General features: G+C 39.6%; 1 protein-coding gene across 15 annotated transcripts in view; it reads right to left on the bottom strand.

Annotated features, from left to right (window-relative positions):
- Positions 1 to 8,441: 8,441 nt before the first annotated feature.
- KTN1 (kinectin 1) overlaps positions 8,442 to 24,275 on the bottom strand; it is a 101,547-nt gene continuing 85,713 nt past the window's right edge. For 8 of the 15 annotated variants that reach the window (XM_044773630.2, XM_044773634.2, XM_044773632.2 and 5 more), the window contains 10 exons: positions 22,185 to 22,265; positions 21,302 to 21,391; positions 21,101 to 21,193; positions 20,258 to 20,329; positions 19,924 to 20,007; positions 19,681 to 19,764; positions 16,912 to 16,995; positions 15,175 to 15,267; positions 14,202 to 14,322; positions 8,442 to 8,923 (listed from right to left, as the gene is read on the bottom strand). In XM_044773630.2, the coding sequence (XP_044629565.2) occupies positions 8,919 to 8,923; positions 14,202 to 14,322; positions 15,175 to 15,267; positions 16,912 to 16,995; positions 19,681 to 19,764; positions 19,924 to 20,007; positions 20,258 to 20,329; positions 21,101 to 21,193; positions 21,302 to 21,391; positions 22,185 to 22,265 (807 nt within the window). In that variant the 3' untranslated portion in view covers positions 8,442 to 8,918. The remainder of the gene's footprint in view (positions 8,924 to 14,201; positions 14,323 to 15,174; positions 15,268 to 16,911; positions 16,996 to 19,680; positions 19,765 to 19,923; positions 20,008 to 20,257; positions 20,330 to 21,100; positions 21,194 to 21,301; positions 21,392 to 22,184; positions 22,266 to 24,275) is intronic. The other 7 variants (XM_044773633.2, XM_044773636.2, XM_044773635.2 and 4 more) reach the window with 1 other exon arrangement.

Here is a 24,275-nt window from a genome sequence, read left to right as displayed (position 1 = left end):
ATGAGGGCAAATGACAGGACAGCGGGGTTTGGAGGGCAAGGGATCTGCAAGGATGGGAGGACACATCAGAGGCATCAGAGGGTGGAGTCCTGGGGAATGGCGACAGGCTTCAAGGGGCGGTCACAGGAGTGCAAGAGACGAAGGTCTCTGGAGCTGCAGTCGCCTGAATAATGCCCCCGCAAGCTAGTCCTGATCCCTGGAACCCGTGAATATGTTACATTACATGGAAAGAGGGACTTGCAGACGTGATTAAGTTGAGGCTCTTGAGATGGGAAGATCATCCAGATTACCCAGGTGGTCCCTAAATAGAATCGTAGGGTCCCTATACGAGGAGGCAAGAAGGCCAAAGGAGGAGTCAGGAGATGTGACAGCAGAAGCAAGAGGCTGGAGTGAGGCAGGGCTGCCAGAAGCTAGAAAAGACAAGGGAACAGGTCCCCCCCAGAGCCTCCGGAAGGACCAGCCGTGCCAACACCTTGACTTTATTCCAGTGAAGCGGACTCCGGACGTCCGACTCCCAGAACTGTGAGGGAATAAATCTGGGTTGTTTTAAGCCACTGAAGCTGCGGTCATTTGTTACAGCAGCCATTAGAAACTCTACAGGAGTCAAGGTCCAAAAACCGTGAGCCCAGAACACCAGGTGGAGAGCCACATGGAAGTTCAAATCGCCTGTGAGGCTGTGGAACTGGCACCAGAGAAAAAGCTAATGAGGAGCGACTAGGAGGCGTGGGGCCGACAGCGAGGAGGACAGGCAGTATTTGCAGGCAGCACCAGAGTGAAGGGAGCAGGGTTAAAGACGGAGGGCACCGGCGTTCTGAGGGAAGGGCCTTCCGGAGGGAGGAGTGGGAAGGCGCAGGGGAGGAGACAGCAAGGGCAGTGCTGCTCAGTCGTGAGAAGGCACAGGGCAGGGTGAGGGTGAGAGTCTCGGCTTTGGACAGCGAAAGCTTAATCTAATTTGAACAGGGAAGTTTGAACAAAACTTGAGAAGGGAAAGTTCACTATCAAGAGAGACTCGTTGTAACAGGGATGACCTTTAATGAGGCAAACCACTCTGGAGAATACCTTGGGGCTGAGAGAGAACCTGGAAGAGGACAGACTTGGAGGGGGCTGGAGGTCAGGCCTCACTGGAGAAGGTGTGGGTGCTGCCCAGTGACGGCACAGAAGGTCACTGGGCCGGCCGGCCCAGAGCTGGTCTACAGTCACCGAACAAGCAGGAACCCCCATCCCGAGAGAAGGCAGGATCCCACAGCCAGGAGTGATTGTATCCGTTTCCTAGTGCTGCTGTAACAAACTACTACAAACCTCGTGGTTTAAAACAGCACCAACTTATTCTCTCACAGTCCTGGAGGTCAGAAATCCAACATGGGTCCCTGTGGTATACAAAGCAAGGTGTTGGGAGGACTGGGTTCCTCCCGGAGGTTCTAGCAGAGGATCCTTTTCCTTGCCTTGTCAGTTTCTAGAAAGTCTAGTCCTCGTGTTACCAAATACTCCACTTAGGCATTGGAAAGCTCTATAAGGATTCCAGAGACTGTCACAGTAATAACCTTGCAAGGTAAATCAGTAGCAAAATGAGCCGTGCATCTAACACACAGCGTGGTATCTAGGAAAGAGCACTCAATAAATGTCCGTAATTATTATGACTCCTATTATTTGTTTATTGTTACTATCATTCATAAAATGCCCCCAAGTAAATGATTAATTAGTTGCTTTGTGGGACATCAGCCATCATGCAGTTGAGTTGGGTGAGAAGCCAAGCACATATTCAGGGTGCAGGGGGACCTGTCCAAAGGCGGTGAGACAGAGCGGTCCCCCTGAGCCACCCTGAGAGGACCAGAGGGTGGGCCAGTTGTCTGTTAAGGCTACTCTCAATGTTAACACCAGGCACTCGGAACAGATGAGAAAGTTTTACATTTTCTATGCAAGTGCAGGTAGGAAATGCTGTTAGTTTATTCAAAACAGGTCAAGTTATAGTCAAAAAGTCACCCAGATCGGTTGTCAGAAAAAAACTCGGCTCCATCCGACTGGACATGTTTGTCTAACAGAAGACCACGTCCGTACAGACGTCCCGAGGGAACATCAAGGCAGAGTCTGAACCTCCACACCCGCGTCTCCATACTGTCCCCACACTGCTGAGTGCATAAATCATCCTGTTCTTGGTAACAAAATGGAAAAAAACTTATGTTTTTCTCATCTCATTTTATTCCAACTGATTCTTCCGTCACGGGAATAAAACTCCTACCATTGTCAGTGGGAGAATAGCATTCCTGCAGGTTCAGGCTTGGCGGGGTGGGGGTGGGGGGCACATAAAGAAACTCAGCAAAGAGGAAAAAAGCTTAAGATAACCTTGTTTTTAAAAAATACTCATATGGCATAACCAGGAAATATCAAGAAACACAAAGAACACGAAGAAAACCACCAATCAGCACTTTACTTTTTTTAGGCTTATTTTGGCAGAATTCAGTTTTCAAGGTGCTGCTGCAATCTTTCTCTTCATCCCCAGATCTGCAAAAATTATAGAAATGATATAAAATAATTAGTAAATATTTAGCAATGTTTGAAACAAGAATTCTTATTTAACGAGAAACTGTGAAAAAACTGCAAAGGATGAAAAGCAAACTGAATACCATAATGCATAATTTTCCAAGTGTGGTCCCCAAGCCAGCAACATCAGCATCACTTGGAACTTGTTGAAATATGCAAAATCTTGAGCCTCACCTCAGACCCAGTGAACCAGAAGCAGAGTTTGGGAACCATGGAAATGTATCAATAAACAAATTTGAATTTACAAATAGAAAATATCCATTCTTTTCAATCCCTTGGAATATTTACAAATATGGAGCATATACTTGGCAATAAAGGAATTTTTGACGAAAACTCACTGCTGCATTTGGTTAGAATTTACTAGAGCCACATTTCTACTTTACTTGCACAGCTACCAAGGAGAAAACCTAGATGCACACGGCTGAAGAGGTGGGAGGGAACTTATCAACACAAACAAGTGAATTCCATTTCCTACAACTATGGCCCATGGGTTAAATCAGCAACCCATATTTTAGATATTTCAAGATAAGACTGCATTCAGCAGAGAAACAGAAACTTTGTACTTGGCACTGAATGAAATCCCAAGAGCTCTGGACTGAACAGCTCAGGAAGAACCGGCTCCTAACTCAGAAACTCCTAGCTGCCTGACTGCACAGCACAAGCAGGAGCCCTCCCGACCTGTCTGCCTCTGCTTGGTGCGCCTGAGGTCACAGGAGAGTGAACAGTCCCCAACTCCTTCTCACTAACTCAAGAGGGGAATAACGAGCCTGGCGAAGTAGTTTGAAAATTCAAACTACTTCACATAATAAATCATTTCCTGCCAAAGCTTAGCGTTCTTGTTGATAATCTCTTTTATTCTAAACTGAGACTAAATTTTTTTCTTTTTTGGTTTATATTGTTTTCTTTCTTCTCAAGTCTCCACAAAGTCAAGAAATTCGTGTCATACAGATCATGTTTACTGACCCAAATGCAATAATAGTAGAAAACAATATTTACAAGTCCATGATGTAAATACAAAACGAACACCAAAAAGCTTCTTAGCTTAAAGGAATTCAAAATGAAAGTTACATAAAATATTTACGAATTGGTGACGACTTAAATGTCCCTTAGCAGAGGAATGGACAAATAAACTGTGGCATATCCAGTTAAAAATGAATGAATAAAAGCTGCATGTATAGACTTTAAAGCTAATATGAACAAATACAGCAAAAGGCAGAATGATTTATGTAACGTTTGAAAACATGCAAAACACGCTTAGATGTTGTTTCTGGATACATGCATATGCATTAATTGCAGAGCAACACAGTTAAACGGTACACATCATTCCAGTGCAGAGGCTTCCTCTGGAGGGACGGACCGGAGCAGTGAGGCATATGCGAGATGCTTCAACTGTACCCAATGTTTTCTTTCTTTTATTAAAAGAAACCTCAATATAACAAAATGTTAATACTTGATAATGAGTGGGATACACAGGTTTTTTTCTACTTTTTCCATGATTTGTCTTTATGGTTGAAATATTTATGACTTTTTAAAATTAAGAAGTGAAAGACAACAGAATCCCTACGTATCAAATCTGTGCGATACAAAGAAGTCCAGAGGAAAACTTACAGCCTAAAATAAATTTATTAGAAAACAAGAAGAATTGAAAATTAATGATTTAAACGCAAAGAAAAGAAGTTGGCAAAGTGCAACAAAATACATCCAAAGAAAGAGAAGGAAAATAAAAACATAAATGAATTAAACAAAATACAACAAAAAAGTGCTGATGGAGTTGCCCAGTATAATTAAAAACTGTTGAAAAACAACATGCTAGACCAGTAGCGCTCAAATTTTTGGTCTCAGAAGTCGTTTACACTTTTAAAAGCTTTCGCTTTTATTTCTATCAATATTCGATGTACTAGAAATTAAAATCAAGAAAAATTGTAAATGTCCATTTTTTTATTTTAAAATATCAACACAACAAACACGTTTTCACAAAATACTCTGTCATTTTCCAAAACAAATGAACCAAAAAGGAGTGGTGAGAAGACTGGCATTGCTTTACCTGTTTGCAAATCTTTTAACTATCGGGCTTTGTAGAAGATCGGCTCCTGCATTCCATCTGTTGTGATATGTTGTTTTGGTTGAAGTGTACGAAGAAAATCTGGCCTCACACAGACATGTTGTTGGAAAACAGAGCAGTAGCCGTTTCAGACAACTGGATATTCTTTGATACTATAGCGAAGCTCAACACGAGGTAATTTCTCAAAGATTAATTGCAGTGTGGAACCCGAAAGCCGATCAATAAACTTTTTGCACTCTGATACATTAAAATCCTTTAGCTTATCTTGCTCTTGCTCTTGTACCTGAGGCATGATTTTGTAACATTGTGCACTGGTCGTTTGGAAAATACTGGATCACTGAGTTAATCCAGATGTTCCAGATATTGACACATTTCACTATACACATCAAAAACTCACATTCATCAGTATCACTACCAATCTCATCAGAAAAGACTTTCTTAAGTGTCTCTGACAGTGTTTCTACTGGGAGTGAGCAGTGATGAACACAGTAACTCCTAACCGCTCTGGAGTGGCTGCTCTGATTCTTGCTGAAGCACCAGCACCAAGAAAGGCGAGTAACATCCTCGTACCGCCAAAGTACAGTTTGGACCTTGCAGACTCCTGGAAGGGTCTTGGGGATGCCCAAGGGCTCCGCAGACCACACTTTTGAGAACCAAAGGTTGACAATCCTTCGGAAAGTACAACCAGGAGAAAATGAGAAGGCATATTAACATCAGGAACAAATGAGGGTAAAAAAAACTATACAGTAATTTTTAAAATTATAAAAATATATAAGTGCACACACACGTATATGTGAATATATATATGAACCAATCTAAATAAGGGAATCAAGCCAGAAAGCTTAAGCTGGAGATTGGAATCCTGATTCCTCCAACTTAGCAGCTGAGACCTTGGACAATGTAATGATCCTCCTTGTGCCTCAGTTTCCTTCTCTATAAAATGGAGATGATAAAAGAACTCCCTCAATAAATTCTGATGAGGATTAAATAAGTAAATCACTTAAAAACATTTCTGGCCTGTGATGTTATAAAAGCAGTGTTACCTGTCTTCTAGAATTCCATCGATGAATATGAAATGGCCCAATGTTCGAGGAAAGCGTAAATGAGGAAAATTGAGTCAAGAAGAAATAGAAAAACCTATCAACCAGTTGGTAGAACAGCCTGGACGTGGTCCCACTTTCCCCGACCATGGTCTTCAACCATGCCGTCACCTCCCTCTTCTCCTCAGCACACCCTAAGCAGCTCTCATAGCTGACCTGTAACCAGATTAACGAGTCCACTCCAGCTTGGTTTAATAACCCGTCTCCAACCTCCCCACAGCTCAGGCTTCACTACTGGCCATGGTGGCAGCAACAAGGAGTCTGTTCTTTAACTCCTCCTTTGCCCTCCCTTCTTCAGGACCCAGATGACAAATGAGATCAAAGGACAAACACCTCGTTACCCGACTGAGGGAACAGCTGCAGCCCTCTTCTGTGGTCACGGCTTCTCCTATACGTGCTAGCTAGGGCAGGTCCACAAGTGGTGCTCAAAAGCAGTCTGCACTGGGATGCAAGATGTGGAAACTCTGGCCTGGCTCGAACTCTCTGTGGGCAAGACAGCTACTGCCCAGAGGCGCACACCCCACCACCTCTTCCTGTTGGGGGGAATACCTGCAATGTGCTCAAGCCGGATACTTCACGCAGTCACTGACCTCCAGGTACAGCCTGCCTCACAGGCACCCCTCACTCCTCCCTTCCACATCTCTCCCCTCTTTTTGGGGACCAACAAGATTGCTCCCAACTACACTAGTCATTCTCCCCACCCTTTAGGCTCTCCCTAATCTGAGTAATATTCGTGCGGCTTTCTGCCTCAACTGGCTGCAGTAGTGGTGAGGGGAGCCAACAGAGACTGAGGACACGGGACTCCTTCTCTCTTTTGATGCTCCCTTCCTCTCCCAGTGCTCCCAGTGAGCAAAGGCAGAGAGCTGGGGATGGATGAGACGAGTGGGCTAGTTTGGCCTTTCATCATTCGGGCCAACTAAGGACCTGAGAATACTTAACCCAGAGGGAAATGGACTTGAGAGCACGGAGCTATCCTGGCATATCTGAAGAATAACTGAACGGCAGTGAGATCAGCTTTTCCTATGTGATTCTAGAGTAAAGAAGTAGAACAAACTGATGCAAAGAACAGGACTAGAACTTTTAATGTAATTTAGTAACCATCAACCATTACAACTGTCCCAAATTGGAATAGTCAGTCGTGAACTTGCTGCCACTTCAGAGGCAAAAAGACGAATGTGTATTTGGTTGGGATGTTGAGGGAGGGGGCACAAATTCGTAAGAGACTGGACTGAGTCTTCAAAGTCTCTTGCAATTATTCTATTTTTTTTAAGATTCATACAAGGAGGCTGAAAAACACCACAATGACACAACTCTTCTGAAAAACTCAGCTCTGAAGGGAGAAGAGAGTAGCAAGAAGAGGCTGTAAGATAGAAGGTGGAATTTCTGTTTGCTTTTTTCAGGTGGCAGAGACATGAGTATCTTTACAGGCAATAGCAAAGGAAAACGAGAGAGAAGATGATGATACAGTATCCGGCACTCAGATCAATTTCCCAGTGGTTAAGGCCTGGGATGGCTCAAACACCCAGGCCAGCCGTCACTGGCGTGAGCAGCCTCTTCAGTTTATCTCAGCATACCCTAGAAATACTATTTGGTGCCTACATTGTGAGGTAAAAAGTTTGGGAGGCACGACTTTAGATAATTTTCAAGCTATAAAAATAAATTTCATCCATTCATTCATTTAAATATTTGAGCACAATTAAGTGTCAGGCACTTTCTCAGGGTTGGGGATAAAGCAAAGAACAAAAGAGAGAATTCTTGCCCTCGTGGAACTTACTTTCTTGGGGGGGATGGGGAGTAACCAAGGATATATTTGAAGACTATAAATGTTACAGACAAAAACAGGTAGCGGGGAGGGGCCGGCCCAGAGATGTAGTGGTTAAGTTTGCATGCTCCCCTTCAGCGGCCGGGGTTCATGGGTTCAGATCCCAGGCACAGACATAGCACCGCTCATCAAGCCATGCTGTGGCAGCATCCCACATATAAAATAGAGAAAGACGGGCACAGATGTTAGCTCAGGGCCCACCTTCCTCACCAAAAACAAAACAAAAAAACAGGTATGGGGATGGGAAGGTAGGTGGGATACAGGATGGTCAAGAAAGATCTGATGAGAAAGGTGACATTTAAGCAGATTCAAGATGGTGAGAGAGCAAGCCAAGCTGACATCCAAGCGAAGAGAGTTTTAAGCAGAGAGAACAGGCTGTGGAGAGGCCCCAGGGTAGAAGCATGACTGAAACAGCAAGGTGGCTCAGTATGGCCCAGCAGGTACTTCAACACTCAAGAGCACAATGTATCTGTCAGTGGTTCTGAGCATCTGAAGGGCTCAGTGTTTTCATCCGATTATTTAGGAAAAAAAAAACTTTTTTCAAGAACAAAAAAGATAACACGTGTAAAGATAACACTGTGTAACATACTGCCCGATAAGAAGGAAACTAAAAAGTTAATTATTATACTTAAAAAATAATAGTAGCAGTAAAAATAAAGTAGAGCTCCTCTACCTGAAGCAGGAGGGGTGAGTCTGAAAGGCTAAATACCTGCTTCGTCCTTTCCGTGCCCCAAGAACTCCTGGACACAGTTTACACTGCACAGAACCACAGGGAGACCCAGAGCTCCAATGAGAGAAGCTGGAGAAGCAACAATACTTACCCTTGCGCAAAGGTTGCAATGAACAATTGTGTTCTAAATGATGGTGATCTGTAGTGTTAATAAAATCTGTTCAAACTCAATGAAAATTGGAACAAGTGTGAATAATAAGCATCCCTTTATTTACCGACACCATTACAAAATCCGATTACACTAGCAACAAAAAAGTGTTTTCTTGAGTTGAAATCAGAGGCAGTTACTCCCCAAAATGTTAAGTAAAACAGTGTACAACATCAGTATTAAAATGTTAAATTTTATCTTGTCTTTACCACTTTTGATCTTCTGAATAATTTTATTGAGCAAAATAAGATAAAAGATTACATGTTTATTTTATCGTCAGGAATGTAAAGGTCTAATTATTCAAACAGTTTTATTATAAAACTAAACTCTGAAGGTGTCTACAGAGTTGGCTTTTTTTCTCTCTTTAAATCAGTAGTCTAACAAGGATTAGAAAAGACAAAACTCTGTTCAGTGTTTCTGACAAAGTAGAAAGGGTGAAAACATAAATAAGGCTTTAATTTGGCAAAATATAATACAATGCCTTCTGTTATCCTTGAATGAACAGTTTCCCAATTGCTTCACTCTGTAAAAGATCAGAAAGAAAGATATTCATTTTAAAACAAAGACACAAAAGGCAATCAGAAGACATCAGTCCAACACCAAAAGCACATATTCCTCTTGATCTAGCATGGCCCTTTCAACCAGGACCAAAGCGCTTCATACTAATGGTAATCAAAAATAAGAGAAAACTCTGAGGGTTCAGAAGAAGCTTTTAGGTGAATTTTAAAATATGTGAGCCTAAAACCTCAGACTAAATTGAGAATAATGTAGGGATTTTAAAATCCTATTAGAAAACATTTAAACGAACAACACTGGAATCCATTTTTATTAGTTCTACTCAAGAGAACGTGAAGCTGGTGAGACGAGTGAGTACCACTGAAGAGAGACTGAAAATTACAACTGTACACCCATGGATAAATAATTTAAGTTTTAGACAGATTTTCTGAAGTCATATGAAGCTTTCCAAGTCAGAGAAATGACTAAAGAAATTAAACTTCAAAAGCCCTTGGAAGACTAAGAAGACGTGACCAGATGCAACATGTGAGTCTCCACTGGGTCCTGGTCTGGGAAAGACAGCTACAAAGATACTGTGGGTGCAACTGGAGAAGCCTCAATATGCGTTTCACACTGGCTGATATTATGCAACTATCGCTTTCTTTTGCTGGATGTGATAACGGTACTACGGATTTGTAAGAGAATGTCTCTGTTCTTAGGACACGCATACCGAAGTGTTCAGGGATAATGTTATGAGAGCCAAAAAGTTACTTTCAAGTGGTTTGACATCAACAAAATATGTATACATATACAGAGACAAAGAAGGTAAAAGTGTGTGTTGTACTATTCTTTCGAGTTTTCTTTACGTGAAATTTTTCAAAATAAAAAGTTGAGGGGAAAGGAAGCAATTAGAAAGCTAAAAAGCAAAGTTATCACTTGCTATCGTGTTCTCTAATTACAGCAAGATTAAGAGCTGACCAGAAAGTCCACATAGTCCACTGGGACATTAAACTATGAAGTGCTCTGTTCACACATTACGGAAAATGAAAATCTGATCCATGTAACAGTCAAGTGTAAAGTGTAGAAATAAAAGCTGGCGTTTATCTGGAATGTTCACTCTTATAACTTCAATAGCACTACAAAAGAATTTTCTTTCGGAAACAGGGGGCAACTGCATCATAAAAGACTATTTATGAGAGGGAGCAGGGAGAGCACATACACACAAACACATGGAGAAAACGTCCCCTCCGTGTTCTCTGGACAGTGTCAGGAGCCTCTCCAATCTACCACTGGCAAACCAAATACCCGCTTCAGGGAAAAGTCCGAATTGACTGAAGAAACTGTACGAGGCCAGCAACAAAGGATCAGACAGAATGCGAAGAAAGCAGTGACAAGAAGGGGCAGGGTAGAGTGCGCCTGAGCTAGGGAGTAGGAAAGGCCTCGGGAAGAGCACAGCTGCTGGGCCCAGACCAGCTGGATTTAACTCCCAGTTCACCCAGTTGCTAGCTGGGGAAGTTGGGCAAGCTAACCCTCTTTGGGTCTGTTGTAAAACAGGAACAAAAAAATTAATAAGAATAAGAATACCTACCAACTGCAGGCACTGGGCTGCTGGAAAGATGAAATGAATGAGCATCTGTGGGAAGCGTGCTCATGCTCGAGGCAGACTCACCAAGTGTCAGCTATTAAAATCCTCCTCCTCCCGACAGGATCCTCCCGACAGGATCCTGCACACTGGCTCCAAGAGCAGGGAACCTGGGTGTTGCGGTCTGAATGCTTGTGTTCCCTCCAAATTCCCACGTTGAGATTCTAACCCCCAGTGTAATGGTATTTGGAAGTGGGGCCTGTGGAAGACTCCACTGTCATGAACGGGATTAGTGCCAGTGTTAAGGGACCCCAGAGAGCTCCCTCGCCCCTTCTGCCCTGTGAGAACACAGCAGGAAGATGGCCATCTTTAAACCAAGAAGCAGGTCTCACCAGACACAGAATCCGCTGGTGCCTTGATCTCGGCCGGCCTCCAGAAATGTGGGAGATAAACGCCTGCTGTTTTAGCCTCGCAGTCTACAGGACTTTTGTTACAGCAGACCGAACAGACTAAGATACTGGGGTCATGAAGGTTCTGACATGGTCAGATATGCACACTCAGAACGCTCAGAAACCAAGCAAGTATGAAACATAAGGAGAAGCAGATATCTGGAACATAAAAGTATCCCATAAAATACTAGTGTTGCCAGTCTACCAGAAAAATCACCTTTATTCAAAAAAAGAGGTGGAGGGGGATGACAGCCTTCTTTTTTTAGGGGAAAGAAGGTTAGGAGATGGGTAGGAAGACTTCCAAAAGAAAAGAAAAGTTAAGGTTTTACAAATCGAGGATGTAAGATATCCCCCCACCCCCACACCTCAGCAATGCTAAGTACCATGTACCAGGATTTACAAATCGAGGATGTAAGATATCCCCCCACCCCCACACCTCAGCAATGCTAAGTACCATGTACCAGGATTTACAAATTGAGGATGTAAGATATCCCCCTACCCCCACACCTCAGCAATGCGAAGTACCATGTACCAGGATTTAGGAAACTAAGTCATTGCACATCATCTCTCACTTTTGTCTTTTCCAAACAGCTTTTCCCTTCCTGAACATGGTTATCTGAAACAATCCATACGTACTTGTAATATATACTAAAAAGAACTGTTTCCTGACATCAAACAATAACCTATTACCTACATTCTGACAATTAAGAAATTAAATTTCCAATTTAATCATTCAGTAGTAGTTTTAAGAGTTCACAAGAGGGAGAATATATTGAGCAAAAATGAAGGCTCCAGTTAAAAACCTGAGGGCAACACCAACCCTGACAGGGCCTCGGGAAGAGCTGTGGGAACCCGGGGGCCGTGGGAGGGTTCTCAGCGAGTGCGGGGAGAGCTCTCGAGGGAAGAGTTCTCAGGTGCCTGGGGAATCTCTATCTTCACACAGTCCACTCTACCCCTTTCCATATACTGCTGACGCTCAGCCAGCTGGTCCCTCGCCAAACTGGGACTAATGTCCATCAGCTGATGAAAGAATGCTACGTGATTGCCTAGAGGAGCTGCCTGCAAACAACAGTTCAGTTTCAGCTGCGTTGCCAGGGTATATGTATTTTAACGAATTACTACAATTTTATAAATCAGAAAGAAAAAATGTGAATAAAAATGTTGTTACCAATGATCAGTACACATCTCAAATTTAATACAATTAAGGCAAATGTGGAAACAGGAAAGCTAAAAATGATTCATGAGACTTAAGAGGGGCAGACCATGTGTCCGGGAAGAAAAGTCTTAAAAGACACCTTTGAGATGCTGGAGAGATACTACTGATGAGGTCTGAAGACAAGCAGTAATAAGCCATCTTACAATCTTTTAAGCTCTCGGAAATGAAGCCCTTCCCTTATAACACAAAGGCCTATGGACTGACTTCAGCATATTTACCATATGTCATAACAACTTCAGTATCCTATATGCAAAGGAGGGGCCTGTATTACATCCAGCCATTAGGAAATCACTACTGACCTCAGCAAAAAATGGTTTCCCTGGAAGGGCAGGAAGAGAAGCAATGCCAGAGTAGGAGAGCATTCAGTGCTCTAGAGCGCTGAACAGCAAGTAAAGAAGTAGCTACTGGGAGAATAATTTCTTATTTTAAGACTCTTTGTTAAACAGTGAAATACAGAAATTAGGGTGGTGACCTGAAGGAAGTACAAGGTTAAAATAAGACATTTGAGCATGTTTTCAAGACTGAACAGAAGTGTATGCGAGAAGTGAGTGGGACTGGGCCAGCCTAGTGGCGCAGTGGTTAAGTTCCCACGTTCCGCTTCGGTGGCCTGGGGTTCACAGGTTCAGATCCCGGGTGCAGACCTATGCAGTGCTTGTCAAGCCACACTGTGGCAGGTGTCCCACACATAAAACAGAGGAAGATGGGCATGGATGTGAGCTCAGGGCCAATCCTCCTCAGCAAAAAGAGGACGATTGACAGCAGATGTTAGCTCAGGGCTAATCTTCCTCCAAAAAGAAGTGACTGGGGCTGAAGACATGGGAAGGAGATTTTCCCCAAAGCAGGAAACAAGGTTATTCTCTAATTTGGGGAATGGGGGTGATGTGGCATAAGTTTAACTCCAGGCAACCGAGAAGTCAGCTTTCCAAAGATAAACCATTAAAGTATAATTATTTTTGCTGAAAGGTAAAAAGAATGGGCTGGCTTTATCTGGAAGCCTTCTTAGAGGTAACTGATCTGAAATAGCATTTTAAGGAGGGCGCATACTAAGGCAGGCCAGAGGACGATCATTCTGTGAAAGTAGACAGAATGCCCCTATAATCACAATGGCAATCCATGCCCACTCTTCCAGGACTCCTAACCTGTCCTGAGGCCTTTACAGCCTAACAGTCTGAAACACGCATCTGGAAAAGCACAATCCACTGATGAGCTGTCCCTTTGTGTCACACAGGCCACTCCACTGACCTCCAGGACACCAAGATTATTTTAGAGCAAACAAATTCAAAAGAAGAATATCTGAAATATTCAGTGCATATCAGAATATCCTAATTACCCAAAGCAGTATGACTTAAGTCAGTCATTTTTAAAACAAGTAAGACCCAGGAATCAATGAATCAATCAATCAATCCGCATTCACCACTGAAACAGAAGTCATTTTTAAATGCCAACAAATCTGAGCTTTCCCAGATAATATGGGCAATAAAATTTCATAACGTGCTTTGGTTAATAATGGGTTTATTTATCTTCAACTAAGACGCTCACTTCAAGAGTTAAAAATGGATTTCTCTGACCACCTATAAGCAAAATTAAATAAAACTCAGCTTCCAATTTAAAGAAATTGTGATAACTTGATTTTCAGTTCAGCATCTTACCTCAGTAAAAGTGTTACTTTTTTTACTTTATTTTACCAAGTCATTAAAAAAATAAATAAATAAACCACAGGTACTTTACCAGAACTAAGATCGGGATAAACTAAGGAAGCAGTTGCAGACTATGAAAACGAACAAAACCTAGGCCAACAAGTTACAAGAGAGACTGCTTTATAACAAAGTGAGGAGAAGCTAAGATAAAAGGTTTCTTTTTCCCCTGCAAGCTACGAAACCAAAAGACGTGCAAGATGGAAATCTATCTCCAAGAAAGCTGAAGCCATCGTGTGGGGGTCCTGAGAGGGACCAAGGGAGCCCTCGCACCGGCAATGAGCGCGTCTCCACGGCGAACGCGCCACACGTGCACACAAACGGCGTGCGTGACCACAGACAGACGGTGACCGAGGCGCCCTCACCTGCTACCTGGTGCTGCTCCTTGTCCTTTGTGAGCTGCTGGTTTACCGCCTGAAGCAACTGCTGCAGCTGTGTCACAGTCTGATTGAGACTTACAGACATTGTCTCCTTCTCAGAAGACTCCTAAAAAGAAGATGCAAGAGATGAAGGCCTCCAACACAAGGAAAGGGCATTTGCAGCCCAAAACAGAAAACATTTTATTGTTATTTTAAATACAACAAAGCTGAAAAATAGCATGAAAATCGACAACGAAAACCACATGGAGAAATAACGTTTGCTACCTAGTGGTCAAATTAGTCTGCACCGAAGAAAGCTTTGTTAATATACATTGTCACTAGGCCACAAAGAGAAAAATCTAGACTATGAATATTAAATATATATCCATTTCTCCTTTCAGAAAAAAATGTGTCGGGCACCAAAGGAGAACACATTCATAACAACAGCAAAAATAACAGTTAACATACACTGAGCTCTTGCTCAGTGGCTAGGCACTGCTGTTAAGTGCTACCCACTATTCTAAGTGTTTACAGAGAGATTCATTTATTCCTTTCAACAATCCTACAAGACAGCAACTGTCATCATTCCCATTTACAGATGTGGCAACTAAAGCACAGAGAGGCTAAGGAATCTGCCCAATACCACACAGCTACAAAGTAGTAGGCCAGGATTCAAAGACAGGCCATCTAACAGAGTCTACACTTAAGCAGTATACCATAATATCTCCTGAAACAAACCTTTAAGTTAATATAACTTCTCACTAAGTTGAAGTGAAAACAAACATTAATAAAAGCACTGCATTTCAGAGATAGGATATCTTAAAGAAAAGACGACCTTAAGTCAAGAATGCAACATAACTGATGGCAGCTCATTATGAAGGCATTTTTTTAGTCAGAGATGAATCTTGTACATTTTTTATTCTTCACATAACTTACAAGGTAATTAGCCGAGCGATCTGGGGTTAAAGAAAAAGCATACCGTTTCTGGGAAAACATCACTATTCTCAATAACAGTAGTGTCTCCAGCAGCTTTTACTATTTGTGACTGGATAAGATCCAGGGACTGCTGAGCCTGTAAGGAAAGCAATATGGTGGCCTCTAAATACGACAACTGATGGACACATGCAAGAAAGAAATGAGTGATTTTTCTTACTTATTTTATACAGAATTAAAGCTCCTCTCAAAATACAATGTAAAGCCAATCTATTCAAGTTTTTCTCCAAAATGAAAACAGCTTCCTCCTCCACCAAATTATAAACACACGCTCACTGTTTAAAAAGTCCAAACAATACAGAAAATGTATAAAGAAATTAAAAACAGAAATACCCACAGTTGATACTTAGGTTAGGGTTAGTCTAGGTCAGGGGTCAGCCAAATCTGACCACGGCCTGTTTTTGTACAGCTCACAAGCTAAGAATAGCTTTTCCATTTTTAAAGGGTTATGCTAACCTAACAAATAAACAAAGAGCATGTGAGAGAAGCCATTATGTGACCACAATGCAAGTGTGTGGTTCTGCGGCGACCCCTGCTCTAGACTCCTCTTCTGTACATGTATGGGCTAACAGAAAAGTGGCAGAAAATTTTAACTAAATGGCCTTTTAACATACATGCTGTTTTATACCTGTTTGCTTTACTAAGTATTTTAACTTTTTTCATGTCAATAAATATTTATGTGCATTTCCAATCAAGTGTTGCACAGTATTTCTATTATATAGACATGGGGCAGTTCACTGTCACCTACTGTTGCCATTTTACCCGCCATAAATAACATGGCATTATCCATATCTTTGAGCACCTGTTCAGTACCCTTGAACTACCTCCTGAGAAACTAAACCGCTAGGCTAAAACCACATGTTTTATATTTTGATCCAGAGGCCACAAATTAAAATCACATATCAAAGTAAATTAGATTGCTCAGCCTTGACAATGTAGCATGTATCTAAGTTTGAGTTCTAAAACAAACTTCCTCAGTTCACATTTTATCTACTGGTAACGATAACACCAAAATAATCTGAAGCAACTGTGGACTCCTAGCCTTTTGCATAAACAATTTAAAACTTTAATCATACAGAACAATTTCTTTCAATTTTAAAAAAGTCATGTATTTGCTTTGCTAATAACTGTATCTCCCGTAAAAACAATCATACTCTAAAGCAGCTGTGACATAAGCACGTGAATTGCATTGTTAAAATAGCTCAAACAGAATTACAAATATCTTGTCAACCTAACACAAAGAATAAGAAATGTAATCCTAAAGATCATCCATTTCTATATGAGATTAAGAAAAGTGTATGTCCACAAAGAAATAAATGAAAGAAACAAATTCCTAAAACATTAGAGGTCTATGTATCTTTTAGATCCATAAAGATCAAAAGAAACATATTTTGTAAATGACTACATAAGCAAATCCCAACTAAAAAATATATGGATGTAACCCAATTTTTAAAAAAGAATAACTTCAATTAAATTTGAAATTTAATATATACTTTATAAAGCAATCAATTACATAAACGTGATAAATGATAAAGCAAATTGAGAATAATGGGAAAACAAGCCAAGAAAGGTTTAGTTGCAAAAATGTAACTATTTAACAGATTAACTTTATAAACAAATTAATGATGAGAAAGAACAAATCCAGAATTAGGAGTGTGTCTGCTGAAGATTCAAGGCACAAGACAGCATGCTAAAATGGCATCTGCAGGACAAGCAGTCTTACCTTATGCAAGTCACCAGCTACCTTCTGCCTTTCACTCTGTTCAGTTCTAAGTTTTGTGAGCGTTTCATTTAACTGTGTCTTTAACTGTAAAAATAAAGGAACACTACAATTAACTTGCATCCTTATTTGATTATGCTAAGACTGCTAGGACTGAAGAATAAATGAGAAACAATGAGATAGCTAACAGTTATTACACACAGTAGATTAGCCAGTTTGCTGCACCAGATGTAAAGGAAAGCTAAGCAGTGGAGGGTCCCGTCTGTAAAGCCAAACCTTGTAAGAAAAGCTACGGAAACGAAGTCGAGTTTAGAGTAGAAAACTGCAAATGTAAAAACAAAACCATCAGTCAAATTCCAGTAAAATGCCTTTTTAAAGTATTACTATTCACTATTCATAAAGTAGTTCATTCATATTTAAATTATTCTAAATTAAAAGGCAAGTAATTAGAAATTTTACTAATTAGTTTTTAAAGGCTTTCTTGATCCATATAATTCAGTTAAGAGGGTCAACTGTATAATATTCTAAAAGACACTGAACAGAAATTACAAACCCAGTAAAATGAAAACTTCAAAAATTTAATCTAGGGCTGGCCCAGTGGCGCAGTGGTTAAGTTCACATGTTCTACTTCGGGGTTCGCCGGTTCGGATCCCGGGTGCGGACATGGCACTGCTTGGCAAGCCATGCTGTGGTAGGCGTCCCACATATAAAGCAGAGGAAGATGGGCATGGATGTTCGCTCAGGGCCAGTCTTCCTCAGCAAAAAAAAAAAAAAAAAAAAGCAGGAGGATTGGCAGCTGCTGTTAGCTCAGGGCTAATCTTCCTCAAAAAAAAAAAAAAAATTTAATCTTTAAGACCTCACTAAAGAGATCAGTGCAAGACCACACTGGCCTAATTATACCAATAAGAAATGTCTTAAGATTTCTTCTCAATAACCAACTTGTGAAAATAGTTATAATAAAGCTCTATAAAGCTCTAGTGCCGATATATAATGCCTCTCCTCTTGATAACTGTTCCAATTAAATATGAATAAGGAAAATGAACTACACTGACAAAAAATAACTTTCTTATTAAACTCACCTAGTTGATTTTTGCCTTCCACCCATAGGCATAACATTCCCAAGAGTTCTGGAGACCCAAAGGGGGAACATAACACACTGACATTTCCAACTGACAGGAGAATTAGTGGGGGACATTCCATTTGGAAATTTTATTTTGAGAACTCAATTAAATACCCCAAAGCTTCAGCTTTTGCTCCTTACTTAACTCTGATTTAACATATCACAGAGGTTATTCCTGTGGCCCAGGAACACACAAAGTATGTCCAGGCAAACAAAACCATTTTAATGTATCTTAAAATGTGACCACAGTTTCCTGAGCAAACAAACAGAAAGACTAAAATAAAGATTACAAACTCAACGCAAAAAAAACAAAAACAAAAACCACTCAGAATGGCCTCTTGACAGAAGACAAGGGGCAAAAACACAAAGCTGAACAGAGACTCAAGCATAATCCTGAGGGTTTGATGCTACTGTTGGAGGCAGCCCCCAAGCACTGACATGGAAAGTAAAATCTCCAACAATCATAGTTAGAAACGATTTTTTAAAAACACATTCTAGAGTAAGGCTTATAGCTGCGGCGTATCACATTCCTGATCTGTGCAATGTGTAGCAAATACATGTATAAAACTGGTCTTACACTGCAGTGGGAATGGGTCAACTAAGGTAAACGAAGGTAAATAAAATAAAAACTTTATTTCAAAGATAAAGGGGGGCACAGAGCGGGTATGTGGATGTGGAGGGCTCTGTGTGTACATCTCATAGAGCCCCACTCTGCAAACTGATTCCCATAAATCAATGCCCTAACACAGAAAACTAACCAGAAACGAATGAGTTGAGAGGTTTTCTTTGGTACATACAGCAGTACTAATAAGAAAATTCCCAACTCTGCAGGGTTAACCATGAGTAAGGAGAAAACTTACTGTAATCTTCCCAGAGTTAATTCAGATACTTTGAGGAAATCTAATCACATGCTGTAACGATTTTTAAATCATGGAAAGACACGATTATTGTTCGAAACATCTGACAAGATAGTCATATCTATCTGACAACTAAGTCTGTCATAATCAGTATAAATTTCCAGGAAGTTTAGGAATGGGAATACAGTGTATTCTATGTCTTTATAAGACATCTGGCTAACTTCACTTATCTTTAGGTCTATAGTTTTAAGATTACTATGCTTTACACGGTATGTTAATGATAAAGAATTTCACAAGCTTTTTGTTTTCTACAATCTATAGAAAGACCAGTTCAAAGAAGCAGCTGGATTGGATTACTGCCCTTGAATAAAGAGTATGTATCTTTAACTTCAATAATCTCCTTCCAGATTAGAAACGAGAGGTCCCGTTAACTATGGTAACTCAGAGAAGAGAATCTTCACAACTCAACCAATCTTTACTGTTTGTTTCACTTCATTATTCACCGAAAATAATACTGTTCAACAAATCAGGTTTTATAGAACAGGGAAGATGTTTTTGAAAAAGATTTGCAAGCCAAACATGCCTTTGTTAGGAGCTAAGAAAAGAAGGATCATCTTAGGAGTCAAGAAAAGAAGGATCATCTTAGGAGTCATCAGAATATGAAGATTATCTTAAACTTATAAAATGCCAAGCTAAAGATGTTAGCAAGGAGAAAAAGTTTGGATGGTCTCTCCACATGTCAACCCAAGTGTTTTCAGAGCCTAATTGATGCCCAGTGGAGAACAAGCTTCTTACCAAATTTAGCTCTTCATTCTGTCTTACTGCTTCAGAATATGAATCATCAAGTTTTTTCTGCAATTCAGTCAACAGATCTTTCAGCTGCAATGAAGTTTAGAGTTTAAGTTGATCTCCTTATGATATCCCATGTTTTTGTACGCTACTCGGAAGCTCTGCCACAAAGAACTTATACTGAAACATTTTATCACTGTTATAAACTTCAACCGAGAAGCAAGGTTGAAAAAATTCTATTGTAAGTACCTCTCTGACTTCTGTAACATACGTAGATCGTTCAATTTCTGCCTTCTCTAGTTCCATTTCCAAATGCTCTCGTTCTCTTCTCAGCTAGCAACACAACAAAGAAGGAAAGGTTAACAAAACATTTAAGATTTCCTCTCATGATGCTTCCCCACAATGGAAAGTTATGACACTTATGAATATAAAACTATTTCATCTACAACACTACCCAAGATATTCTTAAAGGCATAAGAACTGCATCATTAAATAACAGAAATCTTACAAGAGAGATCTTAAGACAACCCTTAATGCTAAAAATGACTCCCCGGGTTACAAGTCAAATGAAGAAATAACATACATTTTCAATATCTTTATTTTCTCTTCTTAATCGCTCTAGCTCTTGCTCCAAAGGTATGAATGACAATTGCATCTGAAATGGGAAACGATTATATGACCAAGTAAGCCATCAAGGATATAGAGACTTCTATCTTATAGAATTTTAATCAGACACTTCAGAGGTTTTAAAATGAATCTCATTTAAAGCCACAGTGATTTTTAAAAGACCTTAAAAGTGAGAGTCACATTTAATTGATTTAAATTATGGTCAAAATCTATCTCTATCAATTTGCATGATATTAGGCCCAGCTAAAAAGTGTCTCATTCTTTTAACAATTAATCTTCTAATGTATTAACCCAGAGTACCACCAGCAACTCTAACTTCTGCACAGGTTGGCCCAGGAAAACAAGTGAGTAACAGACGGCACTCTTTACCGTACCCAAGTAAACAGGAGAAAAATTAAGGTTGCACAGTAACACTCAGGTCCCATGAAGAGAAGGAAGACTGACTTTTTCTTGAGTGCTACATCCTGGCTCGCATATCAATGCTGCAGAACTTACTCTGAAGCCCAAATCCTCTGCCTCGTGTTATCATGCGGTGAGCAGCTCTGTGACTTCCAAAGCACTTTACATCATCACCCTCCAGTCGCACTCTAAAACAGTGATTCTCAAACTTGGGTGGGCATCACAATCACTTGGGAGGCTCTTTAAAACACAGACTGGTGGCCCTACAGTTTCAGATTCAGTAAGTCTGGGGCGGGGCCCAAGAATGTGCACCACTAACAAGTTCCCAGGCGACGCTGCTGCTGCTGGTCCACAGCCCAACTTTGAGAACCGCTGCTCTCAGTGTGTCTTTTTTAAATACCTGTTTAATAGTCTTTTGTGATTCATCGACTTTAACTTTCCATTTATTTTCTTCTTGCTCCACACTTCTCTGTAGCTTCTGTAAAATTCCTTCCTATGCACAAAAGTACAGGTGTTTTGAAAAATTCATGTTTTAATCCCAACATAAACTATTTAAGTTAATGATTTAAAAATAAAATGTTGATTAAAAATCATTTCCTACTGTTTCTGCAAGGACGGATTTATATTTTTCACACTCTAGCTGTAACAATGTGTGCATTTCGTCGGCTTCTTTCAACTTGTGCTCTAGAACCTGCAAAGAAGGAAATAAAGAAAAATTCTCTAGTTTTACCAGAAAGTTTCGTGCTTCAGATTTGTTTCAGTACTTAATGGTATGACAAATGGTTTCTACCTATTTTATAATGAAACACTACATTTCAACCTTCTTAAGTACCAAAGAGGTTCAATGATCTTTTTGGTCATTTGTTTTTTGCTAATAAAACTCCCCAAGTCTGCTCATTACAAAATACAATACATAACTTTATAATCAAGGGGCTTGTCTCTCATAAGTAGGATGGTAAAATCAAAGCAGGCCCACATGTGCACTAAGGACACAATGCCTATGCTACACACATGGGAAAGGGGATTTTATTCATGCCACTTGAGATTCAAGAAAGTTTAATCTCTCAAATTTCAGTAGTCAAGGATAAAAATGCACCCAGGTTCTGAACACTCCTAAAATGATGTATTTGGGGATGCTTTAGCAAACCAGTCAGTTTCTGCCTACCTACCTCAACTGATCTTTACTTTTTAAACCCAGGCTAAAAAGAGAGTAAGAGACAGTTAAATATTCAGTTTTAGAAATGATTAAGATACAGAGTCAAAGAAACGGCAAACATTAGCTTTGTACACAAATTGACTACAGGAAGACTTACAGCATTCCCACCCACACTTACAGAAAACGGAATCACCTTACACTTTCTCAAAAGAGCGTTATTCTACTCATAACATATCCTTTCTTTCCCAAGTTCATAAAGACAAATTCTGATTTACTTCTTTTTTAAATATAGGTTAAAATATAGTAGATATTTCACTCTTGAACTAACCTTTATCTCCTCTGAACATGAAGTTTCAGCCACACATTCTTTTGCCTTCGTTTCAAATCCATGCAACCATTCGCTATAACTCTGAGGAGAAGAAGTCAAAATAACCAATTTCAAAAAATATCTAAATGAAATAGATAAAAAATTTTAAATAACCAAATTAGATGATTATAAAAGAAACTTACATAAACAAACACCACCCCTCTGGAAATTTCAAAGAAGAATACAATTGTTGCATAAGTTGTACGTAACCCAGCCCTGAAAATAAACACTAAAAATAGACCTATGTACAACAATCAAAATCAAAACTTATTTACCCTGACCAAGGATATTTGCAACTGAATTCTGAACTTATAGGTAGAAGATCTGGGCTCAAATCCAGCCTCTATCGCTTAAATAGCGCCAGGACTAATAGATTCAATCTTTAAAACACAGAAAACAAAGAATGAATAATTTTTCAAAACTTTTTTTAAGGTAAACCAGTTCCCAAAAACTAAGTCTCCTAAGTTCATAAAGTGAAGCTCAACCAAAGACACTCTATTCAGAGGGTTTCAGACTCTCTGAAGGTGCGCCAGGGGTTCTGAGGACGCTTCAAAATAAACAGGTAATATGAAGTATTTTTAAAATCATAATGAGAAATGATAAGAATATACAAACATTTACATGTTTAAAACCAACAAAAACTCTATTTGTGCTGACAGGTTAGCAAATGTAAGGCATGTATTTATACTTTTAGTCACTATTCTGAATTTTAGGATAAATTATTCTAGATTTTTGCTGCTTACTGTCTGAATTTTAACCTCTTAGAAAGAGTATTTGTTAGATACTTTCAATCAAATTTCTTCTTATTCCTCTTTTAAGTCTTCAGTTTAGTCTAATCCAAGAAAAAAGAACGCACATGAAATTTCTATTAACTGCTCTAATTTAGAGCTTTACTTATGCGGCTGAATCAGGATTCTCTGTATGCTATCAAAGGATAAAAAACAAACCTGATGCCGAGATCACACCATAGTGCAAGACACCACAGTACACATTAGTCAAAACAGCCTCGCCATTTAAAAGACAATACATTTTCACATTATAAATTTCAACCAAGACTAAATGTATACTATAAAAATCTTACTTAGCTTCAAATACTGAGATTCAATATAAATTAAAGTCAGCTGAAAAACTGATTTAGTTGCTTAAAGTTTGTAGAACTCCGTCCAGGTCATATAGTTTAGATCTCTCCTATGCTGATTTGCTTAGCAAAAAAGCAACAGAAAACAATAAAAAAAAAAATTATTTCACGTATAAAATCCCTTTTATATCTACTGACTATATTGTCTTACTATTATATTATTATTGCTTTATTATCTTAAGATAAACAGATTATCCTTCATGTCTTTACAAACCTAAAATGCTAGACCCTAAGTAGTACATAGAAAGTTTAATATATTTCTTAAATACAGACTACATGCAAAAATATTCAACTTTTAACAAGTGGATGAACAGAGGCCAAATACCATCATCCATGTCGTATGATGATTTACAAATATTTATAAGGTCAAAAAGATTTGGTTGTTGAGGGTGGGTAATATTGCTCTTAAGAATGAATTGGTTACATTAAAAAGAATTTTTAATACCGGTGATCTGACACAATCTTAAAAGAACAGAAATGATAAATCATTAACTCTCTTGGTTCATAAAATACTGCCAAATAAATAAACCCCTAAATTTTATTTCCATTAAGCAATAAAATATAAAGTATGAATAAATCAAGAAATAAAAACAGGTTATGGTCACAAAGGAAAAAATACGAAATATATGAATAGCAACCCCTTCTCTCAGTTCCTAGAACTGACAACGTATCCATGTTTGCCCAGCCCAAGTTATTTCATCAGTTCAACCCAGAGTGGTAGATATCTACTAAATCTATCAAGCTGAATGTATCCTCAACAATTACAATGAAAACAGAAGAATTTTTGCTTCTTGGGCATATTAAATATAGACTATATGTAGATATAATCTAAGAGAGCAAGCAGCTAAACTCAGACTACACACAGACCAAGCTAGTAAGTTTATTTACACCACACCTAGCACCGCAGAAAGAAG

Source organism: Equus asinus, chromosome 7, assembly GCF_041296235.1.
Source record: "Equus asinus isolate D_3611 breed Donkey chromosome 7, EquAss-T2T_v2, whole genome shotgun sequence".
Lineage (NCBI taxonomy): Eukaryota > Metazoa > Chordata > Mammalia > Perissodactyla > Equidae > Equus > Equus asinus.
Note: the sequence above shows the minus strand (reverse complement) of the source record. Positions and strands in the feature narration are given on the sequence as shown.